The 23966-nt window shown below is 34.8% G+C and overlaps 1 protein-coding gene across 4 annotated transcripts in view; it reads left to right on the forward strand.

Moving 5' to 3' along the window:
• Nucleotides 1-23966, forward strand: part of plppr2a (phospholipid phosphatase related 2a) — a 35922-nt gene that overhangs the window by 8353 nt on the left and 3603 nt on the right. For 2 of the 4 annotated variants that reach the window (XM_059561022.1, XM_059561003.1), the window contains exons 3-6: nucleotides 2648-2836; nucleotides 19781-19901; nucleotides 20853-21103; nucleotides 22936-23112. In XM_059561022.1, coding sequence (XP_059417005.1) covers nucleotides 2648-2836; nucleotides 19781-19901; nucleotides 20853-21103; nucleotides 22936-23112 — 738 coding nt within the window. Of the gene's footprint in view, nucleotides 1-2413; nucleotides 2837-19780; nucleotides 19902-20852; nucleotides 21104-22935; nucleotides 23113-23966 lie in introns of those variants that run through there. The other 2 variants (XM_059561030.1, XM_059561012.1) reach the window with 1 other exon arrangement.

Here is a 23966-nt window from a genome sequence, read left to right on the forward strand (position 1 = left end):
CACAGCACATGCGCTCTTTATATGGGTTCCATGATACATTTTAGACTGATCTGATCTTTTATCTTCAGCTAAACTCTCCAGAGCTGAGTGATGACAGCAGGGTAATGTTGAATTTTGCCGGCCGTGGAGAAACAAGTTGTCATATGGAGTATTCCTCCTCCCCTCGTTGTCTAATTAGACTGTTTGAGTGAACACAGAGCCATTGAGTGATTCTGGCACAGTGCGTTTAATGAGCGTTTCACCAACTCATGCCAAATAAAAGCAGCATGTTCCAGTCAGTGACATACTATTTTAAAATTTGAGCGGAATATTTTCAATGAATTAATGAATGGATGGATGGAAGATCAGATGTGCATGTTATACACTACATGTGGGATCTGTGTTTACATACTCATGATAATAATATGGTGAAAAAGCAAATATTGTTCACTAAATATGTACACTACCATTTTTTAAGAAGTCTATTCTGCTCATCAAGACTGGTTTACTGTGATTAAATACATAAGAGAGAGATTGTATGCTTGTATCTCTCACCACACAATTTAAAGTATTATACATTTTTGTAGCATAGTTATTCACCAAAGTACAGTACTTACAGTTACATATGGTTAGCACATCTGCCCCGTCAAGCACAACTAATCATCTTAAAGCTCGAGTCTGTCCCCTGGTGGACACATACAGCACTACACTACACCAAAACTAAGATCTTGTTCTTTTGGCTTCTTTATTTCTATATTTTCTGTAGAGCTGCTTTGGAAAAGTGCGTATTTTATATACACTTCTATACACATTTTTTGTTTAAATGTTATAATCTACAATTATATTCTGTCTGTTATGTTTTGGAAACGAAATGTGCTGAATATTTAACCCTGCAATGTTGTATTGTTCACCATGACAGGTAAATGCAGCAGCATGTGTCTGTCTTTCTCTCTTTTTAACGAAGAGAGCCAAGAAAAGCACTGAGAACACTTCAGTGACTCGCGGGTCAGGGTTTGTGTTTGGGTGTGTGTGTGGGTAGAGAGATCTGGGTGAATAATCCAAGCGCATTTTTCACTCCAAGTAGGAAACGAGCATTATGCACTTGTGAATAAAAAACTGTGCATCTCAAATACAGTTGCCCCAAAATGCTTTTGAACACACGTCACAGTTTAAAAATGTCATTGGAGTAGATAACAAAACATTTTTTTTACACAGAACTCCTAATTTTCATGTTTGCACAGTGCTTTTGGAGTCTATTCTCCAAGTTCACACTGGTGTTATGGTATTTTATGTCTAAAGTAATGACATTCATGCATTAGGTATCCAGACATTGTGATATGGGCTGCACGATAAATATATGCACAGCATGTTTTAGAGTGAAGCGCTGCGTTCATTTACACATGAGCAGCTCATGATTCAGTGTTTTCAGGGTCTCTGATTGAATCGGTTCACAGTAAATAAATGCTGCCCATTTATGAATATTATCTAAGTTTGTGTCGCTTTAATGTGCATTTGGGAATGCACATAAAAATAAAAAATCAACAACAGAGAAGCTTTACAGTTTTGCAGTTTTCCTCAAAAGAAAAATTTGGTGTTTTAATGTTTGAAAATGAAGAATTTAAGACAGCCCTAAATATTAGAATTTTCCCAGATGTAATGTCAAATATAAATATAATTTTTTATACAAATTTAGTTAAAAACTTTTTTTTTAAAGTGAAATATAATAATATTTATTTAGCAATTTGCATTTTTATAGCTTTATTTAGTAGAATATATATATATATATATATATAAAAATCGCAAATTCCGCAGCACCTAAAGCAATGATTGCGGATTGTTTAAATACTATTTAAGTTTTTCTACAAAAATTCATGTTTATTTGAATCTTACTTGCTGTTTCTTTGTAATTGTTTGCAAAATACTGTTTTTATTTTACTGTAAAATATTATAATACCAGTATTCTTGTTTGTTTTTGTCACTTTTATAGTTTTATTAAGTAGTACGCCTAGAATAAGTAGTAGTAGTGGAAGTAGCAATTTTTATTATTATTATGGCCATTTTGACATAACTTCTGCAGCCCTATACAAATCACAGCAAACATGATTTTTATCACACATTTTTATTAGAAATAAATCTTATTAGAAATAAATCTTTTATATTTCATTTTTAAACCCCAAATCATGAAAAAGAGTAAATAAAATGACATATCTATAATATACATATAATTGTGTGAAATTTCAGAGTGAAAATTGTTTCCACACCAAATGTTACTCAGTGTACCTCAAACCCCTTGGGGTCTCCATAAAGCCTATCCGTAGTTAATTTGCTTCTTTTGTGTTTCAAAGGTTGAATGAGGAGCACAGTGTGTCTTGAATGAAGGCGAGCTGCTTTTGAAAGTCGCTAATGAGCGCGTTCACACACATCCAAAAAAATGTCTCTCTCGCGCACGCGGACACACAACGAGCCGCTCAGCCTATTTGTGTCCATCTCACACTGTCCCTCCCAGCCGGTCCTGCTCTCTCCTCGCTCCTCTCTCCTCTTCCCTCGCTCATCTCTCCTCTCTCTTTTCTCGCTCCGTGGAGCAGCATGTAACGCTCTCAGTGTCACGACGCGCGCGTGTCTCTGGTTGTTCTGTGGTTGTAACGCGTGGATCATGTTTTATTTTCAGCTGGTGATCATGGCAGGCACTGTTCTCCTGGCGTACTACTTCGAATACACGGACACGTTCCCCGTGCACATCCAGGGCTTCTTCTGCTTCGACAAGGCGTTCTCCAAACCTTACCCCGGACCGGAGGAGAGGAGCAACGTTCCTCCAGTGCTCGTGTACTCTCTGGTAGCTGCTATCCCCACTATAACCGTGAGTACCCGTGTCTTTCCTACATGTCCCTGTGTGCGTGTGGGCAGCGAGGGTGATAAAGGATGAAACATCATTCAATATAACGAGGATGCATGTGCACGTGTGCTTTTGTGTGAGAGAGAGAATCCAGATCTCACAAACCCTGTCATATTTCACACTGAATGTTTTATATTTAACTGTTAGACTATATTTTTTATACTGCGTATGTATGCATGTATGTATATTTCTACAACATCACAATTGCGCTAAAAAGGCTTTATATATGTTGTTGACATTTTCATAACAGTTCCCTAAGAAAAAATATATATATTGTAATGCCAAAATAATGAAATTCTCAATACCATAAATATTGCAATAGTATTTTTTAATATTGTATTGAGTATTTTTATTAAAACAATTATTATTATTATTATTATTTTATAGCCACATTTCTATATAATCACACAATTTTTGGCCAAATTATGCAGCATTAGCATAGTCTGCAAACAAGCACAGCAAACTGAATATATATAGCCAAAAGAAGGCTTTATTATATAAAATTACGTGTTTTAGGACAAGTTATATATTTTTATATCAGGTATTTCATTATAAATATATTTTATAGAATTATAAAAGTTATGTATTTATTTATTTATTGTTGTAATTCTGATTGTGGCATTATTTCCGATTAATTAAAAAATGTAGTCCCTACTTTAAAAAATGTTTTTCATAACTCATTACCATAATGTAAAGAATTATAAAGAAAATAATAAATATGCTCTTTAAATTTTAAAAGATAATTTAATAATAATATAATATAATAAAATGGTACCATTAAATATTAAATATAAATATAATTAAATATAAACCAACATTTATTATTTTATTATTATAGCAAAATGATAATACATAAATGTTAGATATTATAATAATAAATAAATACAATTTCAGTATTGTAATGAGAATCTACGGAGAGTCACTATTATTTTAAAACAAAATGTAGAACATTTCTGCCTTTATTTTAGTGATATGAATTTGGTGGTAAATTGTTATCATGCTGATATCACATTGTCTAAAACAACTTTATATTTTTTAATAATTTAGTTAATAATTCTGATAATGTTGTTACCTACACAGACTTTTTGTTCGATTCACCCAGGTGTTTGAAAAATAAATATTTGTTTTTCTGATGAAGTTGCATGTGCCAGTACTTATTTAATAACCTGTTCCTATTCCTCTCTAATTTCTCAGTAGGCAGCAGTGAGATTAAATGCAGGTTTGTTTTGTCTTCTCAGATGTTTCTCCTGTGAATAAGTCTCCAATTATCTAACGTGTCTGAGCTGATTTCTCATCAGCATATCAGAGTTATGTGCTCGGTTTACATTGAAGTTTGATATCAAACGTCAGAGATCTCAACATTTCTCATCAAAATCGGTTCCTCCTCACCTTCAGGTTTAAAGTTAATCCCTAAATGAGATTACAGTTTAAATTCAAAGTAATGGGGCAACAGGTTTAAACTTAAATTTTCCATGTAAATTAAAACCATACAGGATCAAAATTATGATTTAAATATAAACTTACTTATTTTTAAACAAGTGGTGCAACAGAATGATTAGATAAACCCTGACTTAATCAAGCTTCAAGCTTAACTCTTACTAGTGCAATTGACCTGATGTTTTAGGAGAAACATCTGAGATCCAGGTGATACTGAGATGCAGCATAAGAAGGTGTAGACAGCAGCTATAGCTGGATGTGATGGTTTTACGAGTGTCTCCCTGCCACGCTGTGATCCGGAGGCAACAGATTGTGGGACCACATGGATCTGCCTCCCTCCTTTCCTGAGTCTGCTAGAGCCGTGTGTGGTGCTTCTAGTGTGTGTTTGTGGGCATGTGTTTTTGGGCCAGCAGTAGATCTGAAGCCTGGAGTACGAGCTTCATGTTGAAGCATGCATGTGAGTGTACTGGCAGAGCCATGCTCACATAGAAAGTACAGCCATCTGAAGATGCATGAAATGGAGGAGTTCTGTTAGATTCATAAATAAGGGACAAGAACAAGGACTCGAGCAAAGCGTAGCAGGGTTGAAACACGCACAGAGGCTCATTTAGAGATGTTATGATGGCCGGCTGGGGGAATGAAAGAGGGAATGAAATGTGCAACATCTGCTGCTTTTGTCCAGTGGGACACGGTCACTTTCTGGCCAGCGCAGAGTAACACGGTCACCCAGATTCAAGAATCATGCATAAAAGACACTACCTGACAAAAGACACTGAAATAGTTGTCCACGGAAGTCAAGCTCATCTCAGTGACTGTATAATTATGAATAAAAAGACTAGAAATTAAGAGGATAATATGCATGAAGACAGAAAAACTCTCAAAGAATTAACTGTGATTAATCGTATAAAATAAAAGTGTTTTTCTTACATAATTTATGTGTATATTAATTATGTATAGGCCTATATAAATACACAAATGTATGTATACATTTAAGAAAAATATGTTATGTTTATATATTAAATATATTTAAATATATTTTATTCATTTTATTTTTATTTAATATTCAAAAGTTTGAAGACAGTAGCTAGGCTGCATGTATTTGATCAAAAACTGTTTTCTATTTGAATATATTTCACAAATATAATATATTGCTGTGATCAAAGCTGAATTTTCAGCATCATTCCTCCAGTCTTCAGTGTCACATGATCCTTCAGAAATCAGTCTAATATGCTGATTTACTTATTATCGGTGCTGAAATGATTGTATTGCTTTATATTTTAATGGTAACTGTGATACTTTTTTAGTTTTTTTTAAAGTTAAAAAGCAGCATGCATTTGAAATAGTAAAGACTTTTATAACATTACAAAATTTTTGTCACTTTTGATCAATTTATGCCTTCTTGTTCAATAAAAGTACTAATTTCGGTAACACTTTAGAATATTGGTCCATTAGTTAATATTAGTTAACTACTTTAGTTAACATGATCTAAGCAAGAACAATCCTTCTACAGCATTTACTAATCTTAGTTAATGTTAATTTCAACATTTACTAATGCATTATTGAAATCAAAAGTTGCGCTTGTTAACATTAGTTAATGCACTCTGAATTAGCATGAACTAACAATGAATAACTGTATTCTCATTAACTAAGATTAAAAAAGATGAATAAATACAGTAATACATTGTTCATTGTTTGTTCATGTTAATTAATGAATAAATGAACATTAACTAATGGACCATTATTCTAAAGTGTTACCCTAATTTCTTAAGAAAAAAAACCTTACAGAACAAATATTTGTACAGTAGTACACATTCATATAAATTAAAGTATTTGAACATTATGGTATCATAGTATTGACAAACAAAGTGTTCATCAGAAAGCAGACAGCGCTGCCCTTGTGATGTGACACTGGTTGACACCATCAAACATACATCCTCTGTGTGTTATAGTGTCCGTCTCAGCATGTTGCAGAGATGTTCTGATTGGCCTGAGCTCTATAAAGTCATATTCAGTCATCGTAGGAGAGAGAGGAGATGTCCACATCTTACTCTGGGGGTCTCAGGCGCTTTAATTAAACTCATCCATCATCAGAGCTATTCCCTTCATCACTGACTGCACACTAGGTCACTAATTCATAGTATGTCTGTTATAATGGTCTGTCAGTGAAAATTCAGTTCATCAGTTACAGATTTTGATCTGTATCTATCCTTATTGCAATATATATATATATATACATACATACAGTATACCAATAAAAGTATTATGACTTGTTGTTGTTATTGATCATAATACTAATACTACTACTAATAGTAATAATAATAAGAAGAGGAAGAATAGGAATAATATTGTTTGGATTTTTATTAGTGGTTATTTTCATTTATTCATTTATTTGTATATTATTAATATTTATAAATTGCATTGTTAGTAATAATAATAATATCTATCTAGATAGATTATCTCATTCAATAAATCAAATAAAAATAAATAAATACAATGAAAAATTAATTACAGTGTGTGGACTATATATATATGACACTAAGATAATAATTAATAACTTGTTTATTAATGTTTATAATTTGCATTGTTATTATTAATAATAATAATAATAATAATAAATCTGTAATAAAATCTGTAATGTGAATCCATGTGTTTTTGTAAGATAAATATCCATATTTCGAACGTAATAAACAATTTTTTCTCATTTCTGCTGACTGTTGGGAACCAGACGGCGTGCAGGTGGATGTCGTAGTTCGTTAGCGTTGTGTGGTTAGTGACGAGCGTGGAGAGAGAACAAAACAACACTTTGCACTTTATTTCATGTCTTCTTAAAGGGATACTCCACCCCAAAATGAACATTTTTTCATTAATCACTTAACCCCATGTTGTTCCAAACCCGTAAAATCTTTGTTCATCTTCGGAACACAATTTAAGATATTTTGGATAAAAAAATCTTGAGGCTTGTGACTGTCCCATAGACTGCCAAGTAGAATACACTGTCAAGGCCCAGAAAAGGTATAAAAGACATCGTCAGAATAGTCCATCTGCCATCAGTGGTTCAATCGTTATGTTATAAAGTGATCAGAACACTTTTTGTTTTTTGAAGAAAACAAAAATAACAACTTTACTCCACAATTTCAACAATTCTACATCACTCAAACTGCGGAAGCTCTTCAGTGTCAGCCGCGCTGCAAGGATGTGCTGTTTTCTTTCAAATCAAAGCATTAATACACATAGAAACAGTGCATCCTTGTGGCGCGGCTGATACAGAAGAGCATACGGTGATGTGGAGAAATACAGAGGAGACTGTTGACAGAAGAATTGTTGAATAAAGTCGTTATTTTTGTTTTCTTCTCTTACAAACAGTATTCTCATCGCTTCATAATGTTATGGTTGAACCTCTGATGGCAGATGGACTATTCTGATGATGCTTTTCATACTTTTCTGGACACTGTTGTTTATTTGGCAGTCTATGGGACAGTCACAAGCCTCCCTGTTTTCAACCAAATTATCTTTAATTGTGCTCCGAAGACAAACTAAGCTTTCACGGGTTTGGAACGACATGGACATTTTCATTTTCATTTTGGGGTGTAGTATCCCTTTAACTGCCGCTTACCTGCTACCCAATGAAAGGCTTGGAAAAGCAAGGACAATTTTTAATATAACTCGGATTGAATTATCCTGAGAGAAGAAAGTCACATACACTTCAGATTCTTCGAGGGTGAGTAGATGAATTTTCTTTCTCGGGTGAACTAATCCTTTAATTATGCTTTCTTGTTTCTATTTATTTCTATGTATTATTATTATTATTATTATTATTATTATTATTAACAACTACAATGCAAATTATAAACATTATTTTCACTCTCAATTAGGGCTGCACGATGTGTCGTTTAAGCATCGATAAGATCGAGAGCGCAAGAGAGAGAGAGAGAGAGAGAGAGAGCGCGAGAGAGAGCGAGAGAGAGAGAGACAGAGGGAGAGAGAGACAGAGGGAGAGAGAGAGAGAGCGAGAGAGAAAGAGAGAGAGAGAGAGAGAGCGCGAGAGAGAGACGGAGAGAGAGAGTGAGAGAGAGAGAGGTTCAAAAATTATTTTATTTTACATTTCAAAACTCATACATTCATATACTCATTCTAAAATAATTCTACATAATTAAATTAGATTATATATAAACCCACAGATGTATATACCAAAATAAAAAATAAAATTAAAAGTTCAAAACCATCGCATCATCATAAATAGTGCATTAAACATCATCAACACACCATATTTCAATAAAACTCCTTACATTATTAACCATATTATAATATGCATACTCTACTTTAAGCCTTCCTGCTACTAATTTCCTAAACATAACTTCAGGATCCGTAGATGCCAATTGTAAGCCTTTGTTCTTCCTAGTCTTCCACACTGCCAATTTTGCAGTCCCAATCAAATAACTCAATAAACACACTTTCTTCCTTATCAGAAATGCATACTTTAACCCTCCAATAAATACTTTATCCGAAAAAGCCTCATTAAATTCCCTGAACCATTCCTTAAGAAGGTTAAAAAGACTTTGTAGCCTTTCACATCTTAAAAACAAATGTTCTAAATCCTCCTCTTCTCCACAAAACCTACATTCCCCACCCACTGCTGGATTCAAGTGTGCCACATGTTTGTCTGTAGCTATTGCCCTGTGAATAATCCTCCATTGTAGATCAGCTGTTCGCTTCTCTCTGGAGGTTTATACAGTGCTCTCCATCTGTCCCTCACGAGGAACTCTGGTGTCAACAGTCCTGGCCAGCCAGAGGCTTTTACTCTCCTGAGTGATTCCTGATGTATGATCTTCACCGTAATGTGATAAATAGCCTTCTTTGATGTAGACTCGAAGAGTTCTATTTGAGGAACCTCAAAAGACAAAATTGAACCAACGTCCACACCTTCCAGATCTTCCTTACTTGCGGGAGTTATTTTTATCTTTGGGAATCCTTTCTCATTTGTCTCCTTTCTTGCGATGATCTCTCTGTAGCTGCTTGGTATTACATTCAAAATTTCCTCCATTAGTTTTGCTGTAAATCTTAGTGACCGTAATCCTGTCACCTCTCTGAGGGTCTCTGCCGATCTCCATCCATTATTATCCAAGAGGTGCCCCAGTTTTACAATGTTATTCCTTAGTAAGCATGTTCGTATACTCACAGAAGATAACATCCTTGTCTGGATCATTGGATTAAAAAACAAGGGTTCTTCAGTGACCCATTGTCCATTAGGATCAATGTCCCGCTCCACTTTAAAAACAGTTCTCCAGACCTTTAACATAGCCTTATAAAAGGGGGTAAGCTCAGACAAGCTCACCTCCTCCAGTTTTATTAGGAATAAATGTTTATCCAATCCCAGTCCTCCTGCTCTCTGTAGCAAAGCACAAGCAGTTTGGGCCCAAGTCAAGTCCTTATGATAGAGGAGTCTCTGTGCTGCCTGTATCCTGAAGGCACTGATACGACTCCTCACATCCACCACCCCTGGCCACCTTCCTGGACAGGCAAATACAGTGCTGCTGCCCGGATCCAGTGCTGCCCACTCCAGAAGAAATCCACCAATGCTCTTTGTATACGGCAGATCAGTTCATCAGGTGGCTCCATAACAATAAACCTGTGCCACAGTGTAGAGGCAACTAGGTTATTAATAACCAAAACTCGCCCTCTATACGACAACTGTGGTAATAGCCATTTCCATTTAGACAATCGGGCAATCACTTTCTCCAGCATTCCCTCCCAATTCTTCATCTGAAATTGACTATTCCCTAAATACACACCTAAAACTTTTAGCCCTTCCCTGCCCCATTTTAAACCACCAGGAAGCTGTGGAGGTCTTTTCCCCATCCACTGTCCAATAATAAAACCCTCACTTTTCCCCCAGTTTAATCTAGCTGAGGATGCCTTCTCATATTGCTCAATGTTCTTCGTTAAAACTGTAACATCATCCTGGCCTTTAATAAAAACAGTAACGTCATCAGCATAAGCCGTTACAGACACTATAGAACTTATGTCTCCATTTGGGATTAAAACTCCATTGAGATTTCTCCTTAACCTGCACAAAAGAGGTTCAATGACAAGACTATACAACTGTCCTGAAAGTGGACAGCCTTGTCTAATTCCTCTAGAAACAGGTATTGGTGCACTTAAACCACCACCAGCTTTTACAAGAACAACTGCATTTGAATACAACAATTGAATATATGAAATAAAATTTTCACCAAAGCCAAAATGCTGTAAAACATTATAGAGATACCCATGGTCAACTCTATCAAATGCTTTCTCCTGATCTAGAGAAAGAACACCAATTTCAGAATTATTTAATTGACTTAATTCAATAACATCACGTAATAAGGAGATATTGTCCATTATAGATCTCTCAGGAATGCAGTACGTCTGATCCTTCTGCACCAATAAACCCAGATAACACTTTAACCTGTTAGCCAAACATTTTGAGAATATTTTTTAGTCAACACACAACAATGACACTGGTCTCCAATTTTTTAAAAGTCCCAGATCTCCTTTTTTTGGAAGTAATGAAAGTACTGCCCGACTACAACTTGTGGGAAGTATCTTACTTTGGCAACATTCAGACAGTACCTCATAAAAATCTTCTCCTAAAATACCCCAAAAACATTGGTAGAATTCGGCAGTCAATCCATCAATTCCTGGGGATCTACCCGTGGACAACTGCTGCATTGCCTCTGTAAGCTCTTGAAAAGTAATGTTCTCATCCAAAGTCTTTCTTTGTTCACTCTCAATCTTTGGTAGATCACTAAGTAGATCTTCAGCGCTTTCATGGTTACAGTTTTCAGAAGCATATAATTGTGAGTAGAAATCCACAGACATCTTCCTTATTTCAGCAGGATCTGTTGTTATAGAACAATCATGACGACGAAGATGATACATTTGCTTCTGTGTTGTACTTTTCTTTTCAAGATTGAAAAAATATGTGCTAGGGGTGTCCATGTCTTTAATAGAGCAAAATCTTGCCCTTATTAGAGCTGTCTTTACTTGCTCTTGTAGAAAAGTCCCAAGCTCTTTATTTTTCTTTTGTAGAGCATCATCATGCACAAGTTCATTATTATTATTAAAAATATCCTGTTCCAAAAGTTCAATGTCTCTTTGTAGTCTTTTCACAGTATCCCTCACCACTGATCCAATATGAGATGAATAATTCTGACACAACATCCTTATGTTAACTTTACCCACATCCCACTACTGATTGAGATTCTCAAATGAACTTTTCCTCGTTTTCCAGTTCTTCCAGAATAAAACAAATGAATCACAAAAATGAATGTCTTGCAGCAATTTAGCATTAAAATGCCAGTAATAAATAGGTTTTGGCATATTTTTTAAATTAAAGTCAAAAAATAACCATGTGATGGTCTGAAAAACCATTAGGTAAAATAGAAGTATTCATCACCCTATTATTCCATACTTTACCCAAATAAAATCTATCTAATCTTGCACCACTGACTCTATTATCATTTACTTTAAGCCAGGTATATTGTCTAGCTCTTTTATTTATCATTCTCCACACATCTATTAATTCAAATTCATTCAATGCTTTTGTCAACATCATGCTTGATTGACTGTGTGGCTCTTCTCCATTTCTATCAATTGTAAAGTCTGTGGTGCAATTCCAATCTCCTCCCACAACAATACACACATTACTATCAATTGTCTTAATTAACCTTGTCATTTTCATAAAAAAATCCATCCTCTCAGACCCATTATTTGGGGCATACACATTCATGAACACAAGTTCCATTCCTCCAACCTCAATTTTAGTTAACAAAAGTCTACCTTTTATAACCTCATCTACAGCTAGAACATTAACATTAATATTTTTCGAAAATTAAATAGCTACCCCTGCACTGTTATTTGTCCCATGACTTAAAGTGATCTTCCCTTCCCACCACATGCTCCATTCATTTTCATTGTCATTATCAGTATGTGTTTCTTGTAAAAAAGCTACATCAACCCGGTTAATTTTAAAAAAACTCTGAAATCATTGCCAATTGTGTCCTATCTCTACCTCCATTTATATTCAAGGAGCCCACCCTTAAAAGCCCCATAAGAAAAAAGAAGTAAAAGAGACAGGACAGCTACAAATATGACACACAAAGTTTAGAAATCACCAGGTGCAACTTCTTCATTTTACTTTTTTAAAAGCATGCATTTTATCCTTCCTTAACCTTGTTATCATTTTCTTCAGACTAAATCTTTTTTTTTTATCTTAAGCTTCATAACTGACTGTTTTCTCCAGCGACAATACAGACCCAATGAATTTATCCGTGTCTGGAAAAAAATCCTTAACTTCCACTACTTTTCCGAATGTTGCATCCAAAAAGTTATTAATTTCCTGCAATGTGTACGTATCATCCAAAACCTGTGAACCCATCTCAGAAATATCAGAGACCGAATCATCATCTCTTATCTCTTTATCCTCAGACATTTCAACACATCCAGATATCCCTGCCACTTCATTGTCCAAAGTTCCATTAACTTCAGCCTTTTCATTTTGTTTGGACAAACCAGATTTTTCACCTTTCTCACTAAACTCATTGTCATCATTGTCAACAACATCATCAGTTTGCTTAGCACTTTGAGCTCTACCGTCACTAGTCTCTCCAGCATGAGACTGTTTTGCGGTCTGAGATCCATTTTCTACATCAGCAGCATCACTAGGGCCTGCAGCCTCCTCACTTTGAGCTTTATGTGGACACGCCATCCTTTTATGGGTCACATCTCCACACTCAAAACACTTCATACTTCCAGAGTTTGCATACACCATGTATGCCTTTCCTTCATGCCATACTCTGAAAGAAATATCTAATTCCTGCTCATTCAAAAACATGAACACCTGCCGCCTAAACGACATAACATGCTTTAATGCTGCATTTTTACAGCGAAGTGGAACCATTTTAATTGCGCTAGCAAACTTTCCATAACGAACTAATCCCCGCTCAATCTCATCATTATGAATGAATGAATGGGGGCACGTTCGAGATAGTTATACGTGTCGTCGGCGTAATCAGCGGTAAAACATTAATAAAATCGCCACTTACCACAATTCCGTTGGTAATGAGTCGATTAGCTATCTCTTCCTCCTTTACAAAAACCACAACGGCCTTATTCATCCTCGAAGCCGAAGAAATGTTCTCAAAGCCGATCTGCTCTCCGACCGCGACTAGCACGTCTTCCACCACCACACCTGCCGCGGGAACACACCTGATTCCGTTACGCAGAGACACAGGTGGCGGTGGCTCTCCCCTGTCCGGGAACGACGCCATCCCAACACCGTCCCAAAAAAAAAAAAGACTAAACTCAACTTAATCCACTTTTCAAATCAACTGTTATACCCCAAATTTTAAAGATGAAAAAAAAAGGGAAAAAAGTGAATAACAGTCACCCTCTCCCCTTACGAATCCCCCACACACACCCAAACTCTGCCAGCGTACACCGGAAGTGTGAGAGAGAGACAGAGAGAGCGCGTGCGAGAGAGAGACAGAGGGAGAGAGAGAGAGAGAGAGAGCGCGCGCGAGAGAGAGAGAGAGAGAGAGAGAGAGAGAGAGAGAGAGAGAGAGACAGAGGGAGAGAGAGCGAGAGAGAGAGAGAGACAGAGGGAGAGAGAAAGAGAGAGTGAGCGAGTGAGCCCCGGCTTAGATTAGATTAGATTTCATATCGCAATATATATCGCAGAAAAATAAAATGTCGCAATGTCATTTTTTCCCAATATCGTGCAGCCCTACTCTCAATGTACAGCAGCTAATACTGTGACTGTGACTAATACTGTGCACTTTCAAACGATCTAACACTGGCTCTAACACGTTTCTAAAATCTGATAAGAAACTCGTTGACAGAAGCCTTCAGTGTCTGATTGATATCATGTTTCTAGAGCATGCGGGTCAGATGTGAAAGCCCATGTGTTTGTGACATTTGAGCCCTGCATCATTGAGAGCTTTTATTTGCAGCTAACATGAATTCTAGCGAACACAGAGAGTGTTTCTTTCTCAATAGTCCAGAGAAATGCTCTTCTCAAGGAAGGATCAGAATCATAATGATTCAGATACACTCACACATGTTGTGTAACTCATATTGAGGGCAGTGAGATGTTGGTTCAGTCTGGTTCGCTCTCATAATGTCGATGTGATTCATGAACACAGGGTAGAAGAAGATCTTTGAAGAAACATTTTCAACATCACTCATGTCTGAAATGGGTTTTCTTTCTGAAATGGCAGTTTCACCATCTACTGACTAATCCATCGTATATAGTGACAGTCAGATCTATATATGACATTATTTACACGATTTACAAATACTACTTTTTTTTTTACTTTAGTAATCAATGAAATAAAAAAATACTTATTTATTTATTTCATTGATTACTAAAGTAAAAAAAAAAGTAGTATTTGTAAATCGTGTAAATAATGTCATATATAGATCTGACTGTCACTATATACGATGGATTAGTCAGTAGATGGCTACATTTATTAAATATTATATATATATTATATATATATATATATTATATGTAATAAATGTAGAAAAATTTAAATAAGTATTTTTTAATTTTATTGATGGATTAAAAAGCAGTACACAGTGAATTTATTTATAATAATAATAATAATAAGTATATATTTTTTTTTTTAAATATATAACATTTAATAACACTATTTATTATATATTTGTATTACTTATTAACCCCATAACTGTCACCGTCCCACCTGTGGGACGCTTGGCACTCTTTTTTGTTGTTGTCTTTTTCTCTATAAAATCTTTTAGTAATCATCATAAATCATATATCATTTGAAAGCTTAGAAGCCCAAGATTCATCCTGTGAAAACCATTTTGAAATCGGACATTGCTTTACCATGGAAATGGTACTTTAAAATCTAATGGCAGTCACCTCCCCCTTAGTGGGCAGGGTCAAGTGTCATAAAACATAATGCATTACGGTCTTCTAGAACCAAAACTTTTTATAATCTTGGCAACAAACATATCATTGGAAAGGTCTGAGTCTCAGGATTTCATATTTGGTGGTTATTTTGAGATAGAAGTAAAATTCACGGAGAAAACTAGAGCAAAATTCATTAAGCAAAATTCTAAATAGTTTTGATGACTCCCAGTGGCTGTGTGTGGTATGACGCCCTAAATAAAATCTCACAGGAACCTCAATTTTTTTCATATCAACTTCAAATTTATAACATAACTTATTTAGACACAAGGCTTTAATTTTATACCAAATAGAGTATTAGAGTAAAACCTGTTATGTAAAATATTTATAATAAATAAAATTTAATAAAATTAATATAGCGCATATTATTTATAGTACATTTAAACTTCTATAACTTTTTGATACTTAAATTTTTAGAAAAAATTCCACTTTTGCCAACATCTGCTAATTTTCTTCTTTAAAAAGAGACCAACCTTATGTTTATATTCCAAAGTGTTCATAAATTACAGAAATTTTAGTTTGGATAGTGCACTTAAATGCCTATTTAAAAAATGGGGGGGGTAACAGTTAATGGGTTTTATATATAGATATAGATATAGATATATCAAAGTAAGTTTATTTTCACTCATGAAAGGGTTCTGGAAATTCTCTGGTCAATTCTGGCTTGCAGATGAGTATATAATACATCAAATAAGACAGAAAAGTGTCTGAAAGAGTGTTTGCAGTGCGGATGATTAATTTGAAGGGAATGTGAGAACAAGAGACTGTTAGCATGAGTGATACAGACTTATGAAAGAAAGTCAGAAATAAACACCATCTCTACACTGCATGATCAAAAGAGCCGAGCTAATACTGAGAGAATGTCAAAAAGAAGCTGTTAATAATTCATTATGTGCTTCTCTATAAGTTTTTTTTTTTTCAGAACAATTAATTGAACCTTTAGCCCAAACTGAGAAAAAAACATGCAATTTGGTGCAATTGCATGATATTTGTATGGGCAAAAATTATTAAATATGGCCTTAAATAACCCTAACAGCTTGAAATTGAAATCTGTCAGATAACACAATAGCAGATACATAAAATACATATAAATATCAGTTGTCACTCTGTATTTCCCAATGATATTTCTTAAGATGATATTTATATGCTTCGGATGATATTAAATGCAGTTTAATGATCAAAGCTCTGTAGTTGTAAAACACATAGTACAGTACAATGCAATACAATAATGATTGAGAGATGAACAAATAATCATTTTTCAAAAGCCTGATGGATCATATTTAATGCTCACATTTTAACATGATTTTTCAAAAATGGGTAATTAGGTCAACTTAATTTGCTTCAGTCCAGTATTTTTCAACTTGAAATATTGCTAACAATATAAAATTGAAAACCAATGAAGATTTCACCGCAAGAAGAAAAATTTTTACAATCATACCAAAAAACTTTTTACTTGCCAAAAACAACTAAAGGCATAGATTTTGTGCAACAGGTTTCTTTAAGCAAAGTTTTGATTGCGCTAATAATTTAGAGACCTTTATATACGAAATGTACATATATTCTTTTTCACATACAATGAAAATATAGTTTTCTCCGGCTATCAAGTGTCAAAAATGGGAAAAAAGCAACATATAAAAGACATATGCACCATAAAGTCATTTGAACAGACAAATATTCAGTCTCTTAAAACTATTTCAGCTGTTCAATTTGCCATAACACTTCCCAAAACTAAACCATTTTTCCATATCTTGAGATATAACAATTTTGAGGATGTTTGTGCATTAGACATGTCACTAGATCACCACACATTCATTTATCAGCCACATAAACTGCTTTATGCTTCAGCGTGATTTGCGGTGTAAATTGCATGAAAACAGCCTAAATATAAGCTTGTGATGTCCAGAGGAAGGGTTGGGGAGTGTGGAGGTGCACAGCAGATGGCACCGGCTGCTCGAGGGGTGAAAGCACTGGCATTTTAACATATGGCTGAACTGTGCACCTGTCTGTCCACTCGCCTCCTCAGGGAAGAGGCACGTCATGATCTGTTCTGCGTCACGGTAAGAGATGACGAGATGAAACGGGTAAAGCAGCAGCGTCAGGCCTCTAGGCTTTCATTCTGTTTCATCATACAAACATCACTTGACTCTCTGATTTTTTGAAAGACATTAATTAATTAATTAATTAGCAAAAATGTATTTAATTGATCAAAAGTGACATTAAAGGTGTAATGTTACAAAAGCTTTTTATTTCAAATAAATGCTGTTCTTTTTAACTTTCACTTCATGAAAATATTAAGAAATGTATATGTTTATTATATTGATAATAATAATAAAATGTTTACTGAGTAGTAAATCCAGATATTTGAATGATTTTTGAAAAATCATTCTGAGTGGAGAAATGATGCTGAAAATTAAGCTTTGATCACAGGAATAAATTATATTGTAAAATATATTCAAATAGAAAAGAGTTATTTTAAATTATTTAAACAATATTACTGTTTTTTCTATATTATTATATTTTTTTCATAGAAATTCAACTATTGGAATGTCAGTTTAAATTGGAATTAATTTTATATACATTATTTACTATTGTATCAAATTGTTGGGAAGGATTTGGACATCGTATCCTGCCTTTGACCCTTTCCTGATCTCACCTGGGAGTCTGAGATCTGCTTTATATTAATTATTAATATGAGACGGATATGAGCCACAAGCCTAATCAACCATGATAGACTAAAAGCTGATACAAAGGATCTAGAAACGCAGCTTTATCTCATCTAATGGCACATTATACACACTTGAACTGATGTTCATAGTCTCACCGACACACACACACACCGTATTAGACGCACATCCTCAATTAACATCATCACAATCAGCTTTTAAACAGTAATTCACCCAAAAATGAAAATGCAGTCATCCTTACTATATTATTGCGAACCCTAGTTTAAACTTTCTCTGGGTGAGTCATATGAACTGAGTGTGTGCTTATAATTGTGTGTGTGTGTGTGTGTGTGTGTGTGTGTGTGTGTGTGTGTGTGAGACTGATGTCAGTCTGTGTCAGCGGTCAGGTGCTAAACTGGGAGATGTGTGAGGTGAACGCTGTGTCTCATCTGTGACGTTTCTCTGTCTCTTTGAGTTGGAGGTGGATTTGATGTCGTGTTTATAGTCTCTGGTTCTTCTATCACTGCCGGAGAAGCACTCGTTTTGTTTTTATATTGATCATAAAATGGCGACCCAACACAGTACTAAAATTGTTTATCATATTCAAGTAAACTGAAATTCCGATAACATGATATTTTGAGTTTTAAAAAATTTATTTGACTTTTAGTGTTACTCAGGTTTTTTTTTTTAAATATAGTCTTTATTGTTTCATTTTATTTATTTATGTATTTATTTTTTCAGTCCAGTAATGGTCTCCAAAATATTGGACATCCCTTGCAATTTTTTTAGCCTGGCTTTGTTACTGTCATATCTCAACAACATTAAATGATTAGTTTTAGTTACCCACTTTGTAGTTATACAGCATTGCCTTTATTATTTCAGCCTATTGTATTTTAATTTTCATGCATCCTGTCCCATGCATTTTTATTTTATTTAATATTTTTTATTTGTTCTGTTTTTGTTTTGTTTTTTGTTTTCTCAGGCATCACATCAAATGTCATTTTATTTTCTCTAACATCACTTTGTTACTCTCTATCATTTTGCATTCTACATAATTTATTTAAATAATCTTCATATTTTATTTGTTTAGTTTTTATTTTATCACTTCTTATGTGTTTTTAACATGATTTTCAGTGCTACTAAGGTTTTTTTTGTTTTACATCCTTTGTAGTTTGTGTATTTTATGAAAGTTTTTTATTTAATTTTATTTTCAGTACAAATATTGTCTCCAGTACACTAGACTTAATCATTAATATACACATTAAAACAAAAAATTTAACTTGTAAGTTTTCATGCTCTGTCTAAGCCATGAATGCTTTGCACAAAACACAACACAAACCATGAGTTTTAAGACTAGATTTAAAAACAGCAAGTGTTTGAGTCTGTCTAATGTAGAGGGGCAAACTATTCCAGAGCTTTGGGACTGCCACTGCAAATGCTCGGTCACCCCCGCTCTTCAACTTTACCCGTGGGACAACTAAAAGCAAACGGTCAGCAGACCTAAGTGCTCTTATAGCGGAGCATATGGCTTGATCAAGGCGGAAAGCATGATTATTTAAACACATAGAAGTGATGTGTGCACACTCACGTTGATGAGCTGTTACTCATCATAACTGTAACCAGGGAGATCAGAAATATCGAGGTTCTGGTGCTAACGTTTGAGAACGGTGAAAATGAGAGACTATTAGCGGCTCATGATTCTGGAAACGCCTGCTTAGCAAGAGAGTAGGCGCACTCAGATTTCAACCATATGGAGCTTCAGTAATGTCAAAACAAATGGCGTGGTGGATGTTTTGGCAGCTACTGTGTGTTTCATTGTGTTTTTCTCCTCCTCAGATTCTGGCCGGCGAGGTGATGGTGTTTTTCATGAGGTCGGAGGTCACGCAGGAGAAGACCATTGTCACAGCTGACTGCTGTTACTTCAACCCTCTGCTCAGACGCATCATACGCTTCCTAGGTACTTCAGCGCTCACTGAAGAGGATGATGGGAGTTATGTCATAAGGAACTAAAAATTATCCTTCTAGGAAAAGAGCCAGTGTCTCTAAAGCACAGATAACTACATTTAAAGGAAATATTTTTGTTTATGATCCATTTTCATGCTACAAAGTGTAATATTAAAGACGACATGGGAGGTTTGTGATTTAACGGGTAGGTTTTGTCCTACATCAGGATTTGAAGTTCAGATATAAGGGACTGTCAGTCGATCTATGTTTTAAATGCTGAAACTGATTACAAAGGTTTTCTTTTTTATTTTATTTTTTATTTTTTTTGCAAGTTCATAAGAAAATACAATATTTTATGACCAATAACAAATACTATATAATGGCCAATATTATAAAGTTATTTTTATTTTATTTTAAGAGCAATAGCAAATATGATGACCAATTCTATTTATTTAAATTTTATAATCTGTAACAAATATGTTGCCAATATTTGTATTTTATTTTATGACCAATAATATTTTACTTTATTTTGAACAGTTACAAATATAATGACCAGTATTGTAAAGTTATTTTCATTTTATTAATTAATTTCATCACCAATAACGAATATGATGACCTATTTCATTTTATTTTATTTTATGCCCAATACAAATATAATGACTGTTATTGTGAAGGTATTTTTATTTGATTAATTAATTTCATGACCAATAATGAATATGATGATCAATATATTTATTTTATTTGTATTCAATTTTATGACCAGTAACTAATATAATTAATAATTGGATAAAGTTTTTTTTTTTTTTTTTATCTGCAATAATGAATATCCTGGCCAATATTATAAATATAATTTATTTTATTTTATGCTCCATACAGATATGAACTCCAGTATTATTAGCAGCCCCAATGTTTTACATGTTTTCCATTTGTTTCTGAATCCTTTGGTCTCTGTGCTGTCACTCAGGCGTCTACACCTTTGGCGTGTTCACCACCACCATCTTTGCCAATGCTGGGCAGGTAGTGACAGGAAACCAGACGCCTCACTTCCTGTCAGCGTGCAGACCAAACTACACAGCACTGGGCTGCCATTCGAACCTCCAGTACATCACAGAGCGCAGAGCCTGCACGGGAAACCCCCTCATAGTAGCATCTGCGCGCAAATCCTTTCCCTCCAAAGATGCAGCCCTCAGTGTTTATTCTGCAGTGTATACAGTGGTGAGGAGAATGAACCTACAGCTGTTTTAATGATGTGACTGAATCTGAAATAACTTCCTGGTGTATATACTAACAAGCAAACAAAATAGTACAGCTATATACCTCTGGAGTTTTAAGCAATCAGGACACAGAAAGTGATTGTTAGCTGGTAACTGTTATCAAAAATGGCACGTAAAGCTTATAGATATTCTTTAATATAGCAATACTATATAGATTTAATTTAAACAGTCAGTTGGTAACCTGCAAAGCTTCGAGCAGGTCACAGGTCAGTGTTTTACGAGCTGATTTATGCTGGTTAGCAGCACTGGTCTAGCTGGTGCTCTGGTGTGGCCATGTCATCAGAAAAAAAATAGTAAAACAGGTTCAGCATGTTCTTTCTGGTGAATCTGGTTGAACAAGGATGTTTGGGTGGTAAAAGGTCAATTCACACAACACTAACAGATGCAGAAAGCAGACTGAGTACAGTACGACATTTCGCAGACAAACACAGATACAGCATGTTCAGGCACCAACCAACGCCAACAGATACAGACAGACATAACACACTGAGCAGACAAAATCTAACGAACACGTCTGTTGCTGTTTGTTGGCGGCTGTCAGTGCAGTGTGATATTGTCAAACAAGTGCCTTTTCCATTTTAGATTAAGGACAATTTTCAAACTAAGGAGTATATATATATATATATATGTCAAAATCGGTATGTATATGTTAAAGGGATAGTTCACCTAAAAATTCTGTCATCGTTTATTCACCCTCATTTCATTCCAATAAAATAAAAAAATACTATGGAAGTCCGTGGGAACCACCAGCTGTTTGATTACCAGCAATTTTTAAATATCTTAAAACATAACAACATAATAAAGTGAGTCATACGGGTTTCAATTGACATGAGGGTGAGTAAACGATGACAGAATTTTCATTTTTGGGTGAACTATCCCTTTAATCAAATGTTCAGGGTCAGTAAATAAAAAAAAAATGTATCATGGTTTCCACAAAAATATAAGGCTGTATAACTGTTTTCAACATAATGTTTCTTGAGCAGCAAATCATCATATTATAATGATTTCTGAAGGATCATGTGACACAGTAAACTGGAGTAATGATGCTGAAAATGTCAAAATATGTTCAAATAGAAAACTGTTATTTTGTATGGCAATAATATCTCACAATATTACTCTTTTCCTGTATTTTTTGATCAAATAAATGCAGCCTTGGGTGAACAAAGGAACATAAACTTCTTTTAACATTAAAACCTTTTTTCAATAAAGGTGACCCTGGATCACAAAACTAGTCATAAGAGTCAATTTTTGGAAATTGGATAAATAAGCTTTCCATTGATGTATGCTTTGTTAGGAGATAAAACTATTTGAAAATCTGGAATCTGAGGATGCAAAAAAACTCAATATTGAGAAAATCACCTTTAAAATTGTCCAAATTAAGTTCTTAGTGATGCATATTACTTAAATTAAAAATTAAGTTTTGATATATTTACAGTAGGAAATTTACAAAATAGCTTCACTGAACATGATCTTTGCTTAATATCCTGATCAGTTTCGGCATAAAAGAATAATCGGTAATTTTGACCCATACAATGTATTGTTGGCTATCACTACAAATACTGTATACCTGTGCTACTTACTCTTTTGTGCTCCAGGGTCACATATATTCTTCACATGAAATCATGAACTAATAATCGAAAAATAATGCTAGATACTTAATAAAATATCTAATATTGATAAAATACTATTTACAGTACTATTTACAGCAATATGCCTAGTTTGTACCTGTATGAGGCACATTTTTCACCACTCTCTGTCTGTCTGATCTTGCAGATGTACGTGACGCTGGTGTTTAGGACTAAAGGGACGCGTCTGACCAAACCCACACTGAGTCTGACCCTGCTGTGTCTGGCAATGCTGGTCGGAGTGGTCAGAGTGGCTGAATACCGTAACCACTGGGCTGACGTCCTCGCTGGATACTTCACCGGCGGAGCCATCGCTGTCTTTCTGGTGAGAGCGTGCGAGGTGTGATTAAATCAACACTCAGATAACAAGATAACTGCATGCAAATTCAGGTAATATATGATATGCATGTAGAAATAAATGCATCTGTTTAAAGCAGGGGTGTAAAACTCAGTTCCTGGAGGAGTTTAGTTCCAACACACAATTCATGTTTTTTCAAACAAGCCTGAAAGACGTGATTAGCTGGATCAGGTCTGTTTAATTAGGGGTGGAGCTAAACTCGGCAGGGCTGTGATCCTCCAGGAATTGAGTTTGACACCCCTGCTTTAAAGTTTGGGTCAGTAGGTGTTTTTGGAAAGAAATGAATACTGTTATTTAACAAGGACACTTGACAGTACAAGTGACAGCAAAGACATTTCAAATGTTACAAAAGATTGCTTTTTTAAATAAATGTTCTTTTGAGCTTTCTATTCATCGATGAATCCTAAAACAAAATGTATCAAAGGTCTCCAGAAAAAAATATTAAGCAGCACATCTGATTTCAACAATAATTATAATAAGAAATGTTTATTGACCAACAAATCGGCATATTAGAATAATTTCATTCTGGTCGCCGTGATTTTGCCAAGTAAGGATCAGCATTACTGTCCAAAAGTATAGATTTAACCCAATCCCAACCCCTAAAACTAACCCTACCCATAATATATTCCTAAAATCAGTGTGAAGTGATAGCTGATAAACCAGGGTGCAGAAGCACCTAACCCTGACAGTACACCTAAAACTGATATTTCCTGAAATATTATCCCTCAATTCTGATTGGTTTATTGGAATGTTGTTCCAGGATCAAATAAATGCAGCCTTTGTGAACATAAGACACTTCTCCCAAAAGCATAAAAATAAAA

Source organism: Carassius carassius, chromosome 1 (assembly GCF_963082965.1).
Source record: "Carassius carassius chromosome 1, fCarCar2.1, whole genome shotgun sequence".
Taxonomy (NCBI): domain Eukaryota; kingdom Metazoa; phylum Chordata; class Actinopteri; order Cypriniformes; family Cyprinidae; genus Carassius; species Carassius carassius.